Below are 14,536 nucleotides of genomic sequence, written 5' to 3'. Positions count from 1 at the left end.
CAGCATTACTAAGGCCTTTTGCAGGCAGCCATTGCAGTGCTTTCGACGTTACCTATGTTAGTGGCCGACATCATCCCCGACATTTATGCTTGTGTGTCATGGATTACGTGTTAATTACCATGCGGTTGTGTTCCACTGTTTTACATGTGGTGCCAGCCGATAGAAATAAATAAAATGCTGGGCCTTTTTTCCCCTCATCTCCCAGATGTTTGATGTGGCCCTTTTTTCAGGGGCAAACATGCTCTTCTCTCAAGTTTTATCTCTTCATTGTACATTCCCTGCCCTACGACAGACTGGCCATCTGTCCAGGGTGTACCCTGCCTCTCGCCCTATGGTAGCTGGGATAGGCTCCAACCACCCCCACAACCCTGATAAGGATAGGACCATGTGTCAGACATCCCTGGTTTATGGGGTAGGGTAAGTTAGATGGTGGTGATGATTAGAAAAATGATCCATCATCATCACTGCAGTATTTATCGGTAAAGCTGTAATATCAAAACTTGCACGCTGTCTGAACTCTGAACATTGACTGGAAATGTTTTTGGACCAGTACCCTCAACAGGTCATTTGAAGAGCATAAACAAGTGTTTCTACTAAGACATTTCTTTAAATAAACCAAAGTCCAAAGTAAACATGTTTTTCACCAAAGTTTGGTTCTAGTTTTCTTAGAAATACCCCCTGTCCAGATCCTAAGAATAGTATCACAGATCAGAATTTTCCACACCTGCAATTACAAGAAGCAGTCCAGTAATTATTTGAACTTACACATCTAATATCACTCATTTTGGTAGGACAAGATTCAGATGCCCTGCACATTTTAATTGCAGCAAACTGCAAACAGCTCTCTGTCAATGCCCTCTGAGAATTTTAAGCTTAATTATGAGGAATATCTTCAGAGCTTTGTAATGATTTTTATTTTTTTTCACTGGGACGTCGTTGGTGAGCTGACTCAACGTGGGTTTTCCTGTAAAATTTCAAATTTAAGACTTGAGATTATCGGCGGATAATTCAATGATCCTGGATGTCAACTTTGACTTCAGAAGACCCTTATGAAGAGAACATCGAGGGAACAGTTTACCCTGCCCGGGATAGGGTTACCGGGGCCCCGCCCTGGAGCCAGGCCCGGGGAGGGTGCCCGAGGGCGAGCGTCTGGTGGCCGGGCCTTAGTCCATGGGGCCCGGCCGGGCACAGCCCGAAGAGGAGACATGGGCCCATCCTCCCGCAGACCCACCACCCGCAGGAGGCACCATAGGGGTCGGGTGCATTGTGTGCCGGGCGGCGGCCAGGAGCAGAGGCCCTGGCGGACTGATCCCCGGCTGCCAAGACTGGCAATAGGGACATGGAATGTCACCTCTCTGGTGGGGAAGGAGCCTGAGTTAGTGCGTGAGGTTGAGAGGTACCGGCTAGATATAGTCGGGCTCACCTCTACGCATGGCTTGGGTTCTGGAACCAGTCTCCTGGAGAGGGGCTGGACTCTGTCTCAGTCTGGAGTTGCCCCTGGTGAGAGGCGGCGGGCTGGGGTGGGTATTTTAATATCCCCTCGGCTTGCTGCTGGTACGTTGGGGTTTTTCCCGGTGGATGAGAGGGTTTGTTCCCTGCGCCTTAGGGCCGGGGAACGGGTCCTGACTGTCATCTGCGCTTATGCGCCGAGTGGCAGTTCAGAGTACCCAGCCTTCTTAGAGTCCCTGGGGGGGGTGCTGGAAGGTGCCCCACCTGGAGACTCTGTTGTCCTGCTGGGAGACTTCAATGCTCACGTGGGTAACGACAGCGAGACCTGGAGGGGCGTGATTGGGAGGAACGGCCTCCCTGATCTGAACCCGAGTGGTGTTTTGTTATTGGACTTCTGTGCAAATCACAGTTTGGCCATAACGAACACCTTGTTCGAACATAAGAGTGTCCATAAGTGCACGTGGCACCAGGATGCTCTAGGCCGCAGGTCGATGATCGATTTTGTAATCGTATCACCAGACCTGCGACCATATGTTCTGGACACTCGGGTAAAGAGAGGGGCTGAGCTGTCAACTGATCACCACCTGGTGGTGAGTTGGATCAGGGGGCAGGGGAGGACGCTGGACAGACCCGGTGCACCTAAACGCGTAGTGAGGGTGTGCTGGGAACGTCTAGCAGAGGCTCCAGTCCGCGAGATCTTCAACGCACACCTCCGGCAGAGCTTCAACAGCATTCCGAGGGAGACTGGGGACATTGAGTCTGAATGGACCATGTTCAGCGTCTCCATCGCCGAAGCTGCTGCATTGAGCTGCGGCCGCAAGGTGGTTGGTGCCTGCCGTGGTGGTAATCCCCGAACCAAATGGTGGACACCAGAGGTGAAGGGAGCCACCGGGCTGAAGAAGGAGTCCTATCGGGCTTGGTTAGCCTGTGGGACTCCGGAGGCAGCTGACAGGTATCGACAGGCCAAGTGGAATGCGGCTCGGGCAGTGGCTGAAGCAAAGACTCGGGTGTGGGAGGAGTTCGGAGAGGCCATGGAAAAAGACTTTTGGACTGCCTCGAAGAGATTCTGGCAAACCGTCAGGCGTCTCAGGAGGGGAAAGCGGTGCTCTACCTGCACTGTGTATAGTGCTGGCGGAGCGCTGCTGACGTCGACTGAGAAAATTGTCAGGCGGTGGAAGGAATACTTCGAGGACCTCCTTAATCCCACTGACACGTCTTCCGAGGAGGAAGCAGAGTCTGGGGATGAGGGAAATGACCCGCCAATTTCCGGGGGCGAGGTCTCTGAGGCAGTTAAACAACTCCTTGGTGGCAGAGCCCCTGGTGTTGATGAGGTCCGCCCCGAGTTCCTGAAGGCTCTGGACGTTGTAGGGCTGTCCTGGTTGACACGCCTCTGCAATGTTGCGTGGAGATCAGGGGCAGTACCCCTGGACTGGCAGACCGGGGTGGTGGTCCCCATCTTTAAGAAGGGAGACCGGAGGGTGTGTTCCAATTACAGGGGAATCACACTCCTCAGCCTCCCTGGGAAAGTCTATGCCAGGGTGCTGGAAAGGAGAGTTCGTCCGCTAGTCGAACCTCAGATACAGGAGGAACAATGCGGTTTTCGTCCTGGTCGCGGAACACTGGACCAGCTCTTTAGCCTCTCGAGGATACTTGAGGGTGCATGGGAGTTTGCCCAACCAGTCCACATGTGTTTTGTGGACTTGGAGAAGGCATTCGACCGTGTCCCTCGGGGGGTCCTGTGGGAGGTGTTGCGGGAGTATGGTGTGTCTGGCCCATTGCTACGGGCCATTCGATCCCTATACAACCGTTGCAAGAGTTTGGTTCGCATTGCCGGTAATAAGTCGGACTCGTTCCCGGTGGGTGATGGGCTCCGCCAGGGCTGCCCTTTGTCACCGGTTCTGTTCATAATTTTTATGGACAGGATTTCTAGGCGCAGCCAAGTGGCGGAGGGCTTTCACTTCGGTGGCCTCAGAATCTCATCTCTGCTTTTTGCGGATGATTTGGTTCTGTTGGCTTCATCGAGTGAAGGCCTCCAGCTTGCACTGGAACGGTTCGCAGCCGAGTGTGAAGCAGCGGGAATGAGGATCAGCACCTCCAAATCTGAGGCCATGGTTCTCAGCCGGAAAAGGGTGGAGTGCCCACTCCGGGTCGGGGATGAGTTCCTGCCCCAAGTGGAAGAGTTCAAGTATCTCGGGGTCTTGTTCGCGAGTGATGGGAGAAGGGAGCCGGAGATCGACAGATGGATTGGTGCTGCGGCTGCAGTGATGCGGACGCTGCACCGGTCCGTCGTGGTGAAGAGGGAGCTGAGTGTAAAAGCGAAGCTCTCAATTTACCGGTCAATCTACGTCCCTACCCTCACCTATGGCCACGAGCTGTGGGTAGTGACCGAAAGAACGAGATCGCGGATACAAGCGGCAGAAATGAGCTTCCTCCGAAGGGTGGCTGGCCTCTCCCTTAGAGATAGGGTGAGAAGTTCGGCCATCCGGGAGGGGCTCAGAGTAGAGCCGCTGCTCCTCCACATCGAAAGGAGTCAGTTGAGATGGTTCGGGCATCTGACAAGGATGCCTCCTGGGCGCCTCCTGGGTGAGGTGTTCAGGGCATGTCCCACCGGGAGGAGGCCCCGGGGCAGACCCAGGACACGCTGGAGTGATTATATCTCTCGGCTGGCCTGGGAACGCCTTGGTGTTCCCCCGGATGAGCTGGAGGAGGTGGCTGGGGAGAGGGAGGTCTGGGCTTCTCTGCTTAGGCTGCTGCCCCCGCGACCCGGCCCCGGATAAAGCGGATGAAGATGGATGGATGGATGGATGTCAACATTAAAAAATGACTGCTGGAGACATGAAATGCACTCATAAAGCATTAGGTGGACATACTCACTTTGGAGGTGTTTGTCGCTTGGCGCTGCTTCAGACAGAAAAACAAAAACTCCTGCTTGAATAAGGTTTGATCTTTTGCTTTCGATTAAAGCGACAACCTCCCGAGCTTGCTGACACGCACACGGAGCAGCCTGTGTGGCTGCAGCACTTTCAGTTTCTGTCCTATTGAGCCCACTCCAGATAACTGTGACGCTCATTCTTTTTGTAAGACTAATGATGGGGTTTTTTTGTGTGTTTACATCATCTCATCAGTGATGCTGCTGTGACTCACCTCGCTTGAATACCGGGGTGGAAGGTGACCTCAGTTTTTTTAAATATTATATCATGTTGGATGAGGTAACCTGCACTTGTATATCAAGCTGTGCAGAAGGTTAGAACAGTTGGCAGCGCATCTTATATGAACGTGTTTTGCATACACACAAATGTAGGTATGTACTGTACACACACACATGCATACACAAACTAACATCCCCCTTGCACCGCAGGACTTAAAGGAAAGAGAAGGGGTAGATTTTTCCACTGACCTCAGTCCCAGCCAATCAAACAGCAGGCAGTCTCAGGTCTGTTCCAATCCAAACCAATCAGAGATGATGATGAGCTCACACTTCTTTCATATCTGGGCCCTGATTCGCTGTCGTCGTACGACCGTGTGAGGGAGGCAGCCTGTGCGCTTCACATGGGAGCTTGTGTCACACATACAGAAGCAGCCAGGCAGTCCTGTTTGGGAGCTGCTGAGAGAAAAATTTTGCTGTCCTGGTGCTTTGGCATCTACTAAGCATCCGCACCATCATCAATTATTCACAGACTCAGCAGTGCATCCCTGTGCCTGACTCTGTGTGTGTGTGTTCACATGCCAATCTGTGTCACCGTGTGTGGTCACAATATGCTCGCATATTGGGGAGACACGTTTCTTCCGCTTCTCTGTCAGAATCTGTTTTTCTTGGGCTCGGTTCTTTGGTTATTTGCAGGACAAGAACGCGATGCTTTACTTATGGACTCTGCACAGCTGATTTACTTGGAATCGAGCTCTGCGGGCTCCTCAGGTTGAGGTCTTTTAACTGGCGGGAACTGCCTTTGTTTTACTAGCTGTCTAGTGTTTTCATTGACTGAGCAGTATACCGGACTATAAACCTGCACCTTTTCTGGTTCTGGATCGGTTTGCTTGATTTGTCAAAATGCCTGAAGCAAATTATTTGCTCTCTGTGTCCTGGGGATACATAAAGGTAAGATCCCTTCTTATATTAGTGTAGTTTTTTTTTATATATATTCATGTGCTTCACACCTAGTTTGATGTGATTGCTTGAATTAATTTTCATCGAGCGGACGTGGTTTTTTTGTAACTTTCATCCCTCAGACCAGTTGAGATATACGAAGCACGTCATATGTCTCCTCAAACTGTTGCTGCATTGGTGTGAGATTTCTGGGTCCGTTTTCCATTTTGATGCATTTGTGATGTGAAGAGCCAATGTTGTGCTCGCACGGTGCTGCCTGGGTGTAATTCACAGAAAAAATAATAATTTAGGTGACTTTGGATTCAAGAGCGCAGATGTTTTCACAAAATCTGTGGATCATTATTTCCATTCTGGTTGTTTCAAAGGTTAAACGGCACAAGTGGCCTCTTAGGTCAAAGAAAACAGCAACTCTTAGGTCTCTCCTTTTTAGGTCCATAATCTTTTAATTTTAGGTTATACAGATATCTGGAAATCTTGTAGGTTGCATTTTTATTTATATGTTGCTATTTTTATATGTTTTTAATTATTGTATTTGTTGCTTTTCTGCTACAATGGCTGCAAGTGGCTCGCAGCCTCTGGTGTCATCATTATAAAAAAGCCTGTGGGTGTTCTTAAATCGGACTGAGCTCTAAAGAGCTGTGTTGTTATGGCTTGCTTAAAGTGATCAGTATGGCTTTACATAAATCATTGATATACACTGTGCATTTTACAATTTCATAATTAAATTCATTCATAATTAAATAATGCATTGAGGGTTTTTTTAAATATCTGTTTTGTAACTTTGTGGTTTGGAACATCAGTGATTTAAAGCTTTTGCCTCCACATCAATCAATTTGGTCTTCAAACCCAAAGCTGCAGCTAAATTTGGGCCTGCCACTTCAATTAGGCACAGGAGAGCTAAGAGCAAATGAGGAAATCGAGAGAGAAAGAGGGCGGGAGAGACTGGCGGGGTAGCAAAAAAAAAACCTGATAAATGCTGTCAGTTTTTCTAGGGCAGCAGCCCTCTAAATCTGTGTGTGTGTGTGTTAAAGTGAGAGAAGGTTAAATTTCTGGGGATAACTACTGTATTGTTCCTTGTATGCCATCAAATCATCTGTTTTTTTTACATGCATAGATTTTATTTTTTTTCACATTCTGGAACTTGAACTATGTTTTCAGTTTCTGTTCTTTACTTGAAAATGACATTATTAAGTGCCTCTGAACACCTCTGACCTGAAAAACCAAGTAATTGTGATTATGCCTTTTTCCGAGACACTGAACCCATTATTCATATACGTGTGTGCTCCGCTTTCAGTTCAAGAGGATGTTGAATAGAGAGCTCACGCACCTCTCGGAGATGAGCCGCTCTGGGAACCAAGTCTCTGAGTTCATCTCCAACACCTTCCTGGGTGAGTGATGACACGGGTAGATAGACTCGCCCTCCTTCCTGCATCGTGACAATCTTTGTATTCACTTTTCTTTTCTTTTTTTTCCGCACTGTGTCTCTCCAGACAAGCAGCATGAAGTCGAAATGCCATCCCCTCAAACGCAAAAGGAGAAGGAGAAGAAGAACAAGCCCATGTCTCAGATCAGTGGGGTGAAAAAGCTGCAGCACTCATCCAGCCTCACAAACTCTAACATCCCTCGATTTGGGGTCAAGACCGAGACCGAAGATGAACTTGCTAAGGTGTGTTTGTGTGCATAGTTTACATAAATATAGTGCACAGTGTGTGCAATTTGATGTATATAGTTGAGGGAATTTATTTCTGATCTTATCTCATTGTTTTTTGGGGTTTTGATTTTTTCAGGAGTTGGAGCATGTGAATAAATGGGGCCTTAATGTTTTTAAAATCTCCGAATTTTCTGGGAATCGACCACTGACAGTCATGATGTACACAATATTCCAGGTAAAGACTTCCTTCTTCTGTTTTTCTGGCTCTTTTGCTGCTTGATGAATCCCCAAATTGTCCAAATTGTCTTAATTTTAACACGCCCCCCCCCCCCCCCCCCCCCCCCCCCCACTTTGTTATTTCTCATTTGCAGGAGAGAGACTTGTTAAAAACTTTTAAAATTCCACTTGACACCTTTATAACCTACCTGATGACCTTAGAAGACCATTACCATGCCGATGTGGCCTATCATAACAACATCCATGCTGCTGACGTCACCCAGTCAACTCACGTGCTGCTATCCACCCCTGCCCTTGAGGTGAGGTGCAAGTGCACGCACACACACAAAGACATGGAACGCTCTTGTACACATGCATTGACATGCATATACTCACAAACACGTAGGCCATGCTTCCACAATCAGCTTCAATCAAACTCCTTCTCTACGTCCAATCAATGGCTCTAAACTTGAAAGGATATTTTTATCCAGCGAGCTGACTCTCGCATCAGTGCCCTCCGCTCTCCCTTCAACACTTGCTTCTTCTTCTTTCCAGGCTGTGTTCACAGACCTTGAGATCCTCGCTGCCATCTTTGCCAGTGCAATTCATGACGTGGACCATCCCGGAGTCTCGAACCAGTTCCTCATTAACACCAGTAAGCCTGAATATGAGTGTTAGCAACTGTGTCATTACCAAGTATTCACAAACGCACACACTCTGGCACAAAGGTGAGAACATGCACGTTGATGCCTCTGCTTCGTTAGCACACATACATATGCACACACTCTGCATTATAAATATAATTTCTCTCATAAATCACATTTCATAATTAATCCAAACTCTGAATTGATTCTTGCATCAACTCCAAATGTGCAGGTTGGGCTTAAACACTTAGTGCATGTGTGCAGGCACTAAGTGTTTAAGCCCAATGTTTACCAGCATGTTTTTTGCAGGCACGTGTGATGGCTTTGACATGTGATTCCAAAGCAGAGGAGTTCAAAGAGACGATCAATAATTGCCCTAATCCCTGTACTCAACATCATTCAGGATTCTTAGGAAAACGTCCTCCTGAGGACAAATGTAGCCACACTATATGTACTGACCTAAATATTTTCTTGTTTACATCAAGTGGTAGCTAATCAACACTGAAAGTCTTGTTTCTTTTTATAGGCCATTGCATTTTGGTTGCTAAATTCCAGTAATCTCCATTGTTGAGTGAAGGGTAGACATCACAAAGACAGATTTATCAAAACCTGAAGAAATAAAAGCCAGACAATCTGCGTGACTCACTAACACCAAGAGTAGTGATAGAAGCATCTAAACTGAGCTTATAACCAAGCCAGACTTGCATGCCTGCTTCATATTGTTGTGTTTGTTAATGTATCCCTGAGCTAGACACTAAACCCCTGTTATCCCACTTTAACTGACTCACTTGCTTATGGTTAGAGGTATCACAAATATCACCTTAATTCGGCGGTTTAGAGGAAAACTCAAACAAAAGCAGTTTATATCCACTGGGCACAAATGCATAAGAGTATTACTAACACCAGCCTCAGAACAGAAGGCACACTATGCAGTCGCAGACACGTAACATACACATAAAATGTGTAGTGCTTACCATAAGCCCCAAATGGGGAATCCCTGCAGCAAAGGCAGTGTGAGTCATCCTTGTTAAGTGCCACCAGAATGATCTGCTGTCAGCCAGAGAGCAACGGAGCAGGATCCCCTTTCTCTGTTCTGCTGCTCGGTTTCACTGTGGCCAAGACTAATGCATCTTAATGGAAAATCTAAATACAGCTAGAGGTCCTTCAAATGACCGCGAGTGGGAAATCTCTCAGCGGTAAACATGATGGGGCTTTCTTCTGCTGCTCATTCACCAAGGAATCCACAGCAGCACACATAAAATTCAGCAAGACACCATTAGAGAAATTTGTTGCACTAATAGGCGATGGTTGCACATTTATTGTCTTATGGATCTAATTAAACTGAAATGCACAGTTTAGAATTGCTGTTCCCATCTATGGTAATTTGTATTTGGCGGTATGGTTTTGGCACATGCACATGTGTGGAAAGCACAAGGCACTGAGAGCAGCAGCAACACCTCCAGAACAAGAGCAGGCATGCATGACTGCAGACACTGATTTAACAGGACAAAGCATGAAAAGGAAGAGATGGGGTGGGTTACAAAGTGGCTTGCAGCGTGTATCAACTTAAGCTTAGCCTAAAAGCAACTTGAAAAGAATTTCCAGTTGGATGTACAGAAGTGTACCAGCGGACGTATCAGCTTCCTGCTAAGTTTCTGCAAACTAAACTAACCAACCGTTTCCCCCCTGCAGATTCAGAGTTGGCACTGATGTACAATGACTCGTCCGTCTTAGAGAACCATCATCTAGCAGTCGGTTTCAAGCTCCTGCAAGAGGAGAACTGTGACATCTTCCAAAACTTGACCAAAAAACAAAGACAATCACTGCGAAAGATGGTCATTGACATCGTAAGTGAAAAGAGTTTCATCTCTTGTAATAAAGTCTGAGTAGAAAGCCTTGTGTAGTATATTACGTACAAATTAAGCGAGTACTAGTAACAGTTTGTTGTTGGTCTTTATAAGGTGCTAGCTACAGACATGTCCAAGCACATGAATCTGCTGGCTGATCTGAAAACAATGGTGGAAACTAAGAAAGTGACCAGCTCTGGTGTCTTACTGCTGGATAACTATTCTGACAGGATACAGGTAAAACTGGCTGTCTAATATCCACGTCTCTGTTGTAGTATTTCCTGTTGCTGTCTATATTGTCGTTTGGGACATTGGCGCTGTGTTTTACACTGTGTTACCGGTCACATTCAGGTTCTCCAGAACATGGTGCACTGTGCAGATTTGAGCAACCCCACCAAGCCTCTGCAGCTGTACCGGCAGTGGACGGATCGCATCATGGAAGAGTTTTTCAGCCAAGGTGACCGAGAACGGGAGAGGGGCATGGAGATCAGCCCCATGTGTGACAAACACAATGCCTCAGTGGAAAAGAGTCAGGTAACACACACAGGCAGATAAGTGTACTGTACTTGTGCACTGTGTAGACACACACTGAGAGTCCTGTTTTCCCTGCGTGTCCTCTGTAGGTTGGATTCATAGACTATATCGTCCACCCTTTGTGGGAGACGTGGGCTGACCTGGTCCATCCGGATGCCCAGGACATCCTGGACACGTTGGAAGACAACAGAGAGTGGTACCAAAGCACCATCCCCCAAAGTCCCTCCCCTGCATTGGACGAGCCTGAGGACAGCAGTCGACCTCCGGGAGGGGACAAGTTCCAATTCGAGCTCACCCTGGAGGAGGACGGGGAGTCGGACACTGAGAAAGACAGCGGCAGCCAGCCAGAGGAGGAGGAGGAGGAGGAAGAGGAGGAGGAGGAAAACAGCTGTACTGATTCTAAAACACTCTGTACGCAGGACTCTGAATCAACAGAGATACCTTTGGACGAACAGGTGGGGGAGGATGATGACGATGATGATGAGGTAGTAGAAGAGGGAGAAACACCCTGCTCACAATCATGTGTTGTCGAGGAAGAGGTAGCAGAAGAGGAGGAGGAAGAGGAGGAAGAGGAGAAAGCGAAATCCCCTGACACATAGCAGTTTATGGACAGCATCTGATTAACTCTTCTTCTTAGTAATGACAGATGATTATTTATAGAATATTTTTTGGGTTTTGTTGAATCTGTGTGTGTTTTTTATACATCCATGTTTCTGGTTCCAAAGCGTGTGCTGCTCCCCACCTTGGCCACTCCTCCCTGCCCGTTTTGTTCAGACACGCCCACCGGTACTACTTCAAGTTTTTTTGCACTCAGGAAAACTCCTTTCCATTCCCATTTGTACTGAAGTGGTGTGTCTTTATTTCACCTTTACAGCCCCCTCCCTTTTACAGGCTTAAGTTTAGGATGTGGACCAGCAGTTCACAGTCTCCTCCGTGCTGTTCTTACTGTACGTAACATCACGTTTTCCTCCTTTTCTGCTTCGTCTCAGCCTCGCCCGAAAGTTTGCCAGTGTTTCTGTGTTTTATTAAGTGCCCATACTCTACAGAGACAGTTGTTGGCGTGTTCAAGGAGAACCTCCCTCTCGGTTAGGTCATATCCCCCCCTCCCGCTACAAATTAGGAGGCACGTTATGCTGTCATCCGGTCGAGAAAACCTGACGGGATGCCGCAGAGATGAAAGCTGCAGCACACCGGGGAGCTTTTTGAGACACATTTCTGCTGTGGAAGTCTTCCTTGAAAACCTGACTGACACCAAGCTCAAATCGAAATGGCTGTGTCGCTGTCCTAGACCTCTTTAATTTTTTTGTATCGTACTGTATGTAAGATTCAGATATTTTCTAGAATTTACTTTTGCAATCTTAGGCTCTGTTTTGTTAGAAATAAAGAAAACGAGGGAACTTTTGGAAACTAATGGGGGAGAAACGTGTCGTAGATATTCAGTGTTTTTTTATTTTGTTTTGGTTTTTTTCTTGAAGGGGATATCTTTACAGCTGGGTTACATTGAGTGTTCTGAGCTGTTTGCACTTGCTCCAATAGCATTTATACTACTATTTCCATGCCACTGTACTCATATTTGGTTTGTCCTGTCAGTTAGAATTTTGGAATTCATTCATAATAACTATTGTTTTTGGTGAGCGTCTTCACCGAGAAGGTAGCGTGAAAGCCGAGGTTTTCACGCTTCAGTTACATTGTTACAAGCCTTTAAATTTAATTGTCGTTGCCTGCAGTTCTTTTGAACACATTCTAAGACAATGCAATGCTTTGTAGTTGATACAAAAAGCACCTTTTTTAGAAGCTTGTTTAGTGCTCCAAGTATACAGAAATAGAAATGGTATTATAGGGTGATTTTATACAAATGCTACGAAAGCTTTTTATCGTACTTCTTTTCATTTTCTTGCCCTTATTTGACGTGCACATCAAGAACTGCTGCTTTTTTTCCAGTCACTGTGTTTTCTTTTACCTGTTGTAAATGTGCTTTTCAAACACGTTTTTGTTTTTATAGGGTTTTTTTGCCTACACGACGTTAACTCCAGTTACTGTCTTTGTTTTCAACAAGACAATCAGCTCCATTGTGCAGTCGTCAGATATCCTCTACATAGATACTCTTGCACAGATACATATATTCGTTTTTGATTGCATTTATTGTTTTATTTAAACTCGCCAAAACACGTGCGCACATAGGCTTGAACGTTGTCGCCCTACATCACAGCCAAAACTCTTCACTTTTTTCTATCATATTTTACGCCTCAATTTATTATTTATTGCTTGATTCTTTTTTTTCCCTCTTTATGTGTGTGTGTGTTTTTTTGTTTGTTTTTTTTGCATTATGAAGATGGTACAGTAAATATTTCACTGTAGCATAGACCACATCGCAGGCTTGCAGGTTACAATATCCAAATATACTTTTTAACCCCAGTGTACATACAATATTTAAAAGAAAATCCACCTCTTTAAAGAAAAAAAAACACTTGAAGTACTGCACACCGCTTTTTAAAGAGTGCTCGTTTTGATTATGTGTCATTTTAAAACCTTTTATTTAATCTTTCATTTTGTGCCAATACTTTCTTTTTTCCCCCCATCCTCACCCAGAGCCCTTACCTGTAATAAAAAATTTTCTGGTTTTATCGCGGTTTACAAACATATATTTATTGTGCTGTACATAATATATAATTATTAATGTTATTACTATCATAATGCAGTTTGCTGTAAATGGTTGATTCTTATCATCCCTTTTGGTGATGGCGTGGCTGTATTATGTACCTCTTGTTGAGAGAATGTTTATTACACATGAGCTTCGGTGTAAAAAAAAGAAAAACAACAAAAAAGGAAAAAAAAAAACAAACAAAACCGATCCATCGACATGTTGCTTAGCTGAGAAGTAGCTCAGTGAAGAGAGAGGGAAAGCCAAATTGTTTTTTTTAAGAAAAAAAAAGAAACTGTTCCTTGGCCCATGGGCTGTGCCTTAAATTCAACACGTCATTTACTTTTAGCCTTTTTATTTTTTGAATTCTCTAGTTCTCTTTTTGCTGCAGTGGTGAATCTTTTTGGCTTGGGTCGGCCCGATCTCCTGCTGAGAAAAGTTGCCTTTTCCACAATCACAGCCAAACACGGTTTGCTCTGTCTCGCAGCTACGGCGCTGCTTTGAAAATACGCCGTCGGTGCAGACGTGTGCGGAGACTCGGTTCGACCGCAAGCCTGAGATTTACCACATGAGTGATGTGTGGCCTATAGCCAGCCGGATGTCCCAAGAGTCGAGTTTGCTGTAGACCTGGTCTGAACAGCTCACACTTCCTTTACGCTCTGCCTCTATACTCACAGATGTGATTCAGCCTGTCAGAAGGAAACGTGATGCGGGAGTCGCTTTTTTGGCTGCTGCATCACCTGCTTCTGCGTGGCTGTCTCGCAGCTACAGAAACACTGAATGGGGCGCAACAGTAGTGTATAGCTGTTGCTTGACTACGGCCCTACAAAGCACAGAGGCTTCGAGACACATCTGCATGTTCAGCCACTGCTGCATTAATTATGGCTGAAACACTGGCGGTGTGTTGCTTATCTATGCTCTGCCCGCACTACCACTCACATTACTTGCAATATCCAAAACCACTGACATCTCTCTGCCTGCACAGGAGAAGGGTTTATTATATTTGTGTAGTGAAGGGAGAGGTGGGGGTGGGGGTATGGGGTGGGGTGGGTGGGATTCAAGGGGTTTGGGCGACTGCATCATTGTCCTGAAACATGGACTCTTATTTTGACACACATACTGTAGATTCTAAACAGCCCTGGACCAATGGAAATAGTGGGTTCTTTTCTCATTATGTGTTCTATTTTTTTATGGTATGAAAGGAGAATACAAACTGTAACTTTAAGACAAAAAAAGAAGAAAAAAAAAGGTCTTTGGGACAATTATATTTTGGGTTATGTCTTTAGAATGCCAACTTGTCTGGACGTTTCACAGGACAATTAAAATGTTATTTTAATGGATTCCTTGTTAATTGCAGTCTATTGGATAGCACTGTAGATCATACAACTTTATGTAAAAAACAAATAAAAAGAATGAAAAAAGTTTTTATATGCAATGGATTAAATAAAA

At 45.8% G+C, this 14,536-nt stretch overlaps 1 protein-coding gene across 7 annotated transcripts in view; it reads left to right on the top strand.

Moving 5' to 3' along the window:
• Positions 1-14,109, top strand: part of pde4d (phosphodiesterase 4D, cAMP-specific) — a 205,219-nt gene extending 191,110 nt beyond the window's left edge. For all 7 annotated transcript variants that reach the window (XM_063490756.1, XM_063490755.1, XM_063490757.1 and 4 more), the window contains 9 exons: positions 6,849-6,942; positions 7,045-7,220; positions 7,342-7,440; positions 7,577-7,741; positions 7,977-8,076; positions 9,758-9,912; positions 10,027-10,149; positions 10,264-10,446; positions 10,536-14,109. In XM_063490756.1, coding sequence (XP_063346826.1) covers positions 6,849-6,942; positions 7,045-7,220; positions 7,342-7,440; positions 7,577-7,741; positions 7,977-8,076; positions 9,758-9,912; positions 10,027-10,149; positions 10,264-10,446; positions 10,536-11,045 — 1,605 coding nt within the window. In that variant the 3' untranslated portion in view covers positions 11,046-14,109. The remainder of the gene's footprint in view (positions 1-6,848; positions 6,943-7,044; positions 7,221-7,341; positions 7,441-7,576; positions 7,742-7,976; positions 8,077-9,757; positions 9,913-10,026; positions 10,150-10,263; positions 10,447-10,535) is intronic.
• The last annotated feature ends 427 nt before the right edge of the window (positions 14,110-14,536 follow it).

Source organism: Pelmatolapia mariae, linkage group LG12 (assembly GCF_036321145.2).
Source record: "Pelmatolapia mariae isolate MD_Pm_ZW linkage group LG12, Pm_UMD_F_2, whole genome shotgun sequence".
NCBI classification, from domain to species: Eukaryota; Metazoa; Chordata; class Actinopteri; order Cichliformes; family Cichlidae; genus Pelmatolapia; species Pelmatolapia mariae.
The sequence above is the reverse complement of the archived record's forward strand: the minus strand, read 5'-3'. Positions and strand labels throughout refer to the sequence as shown.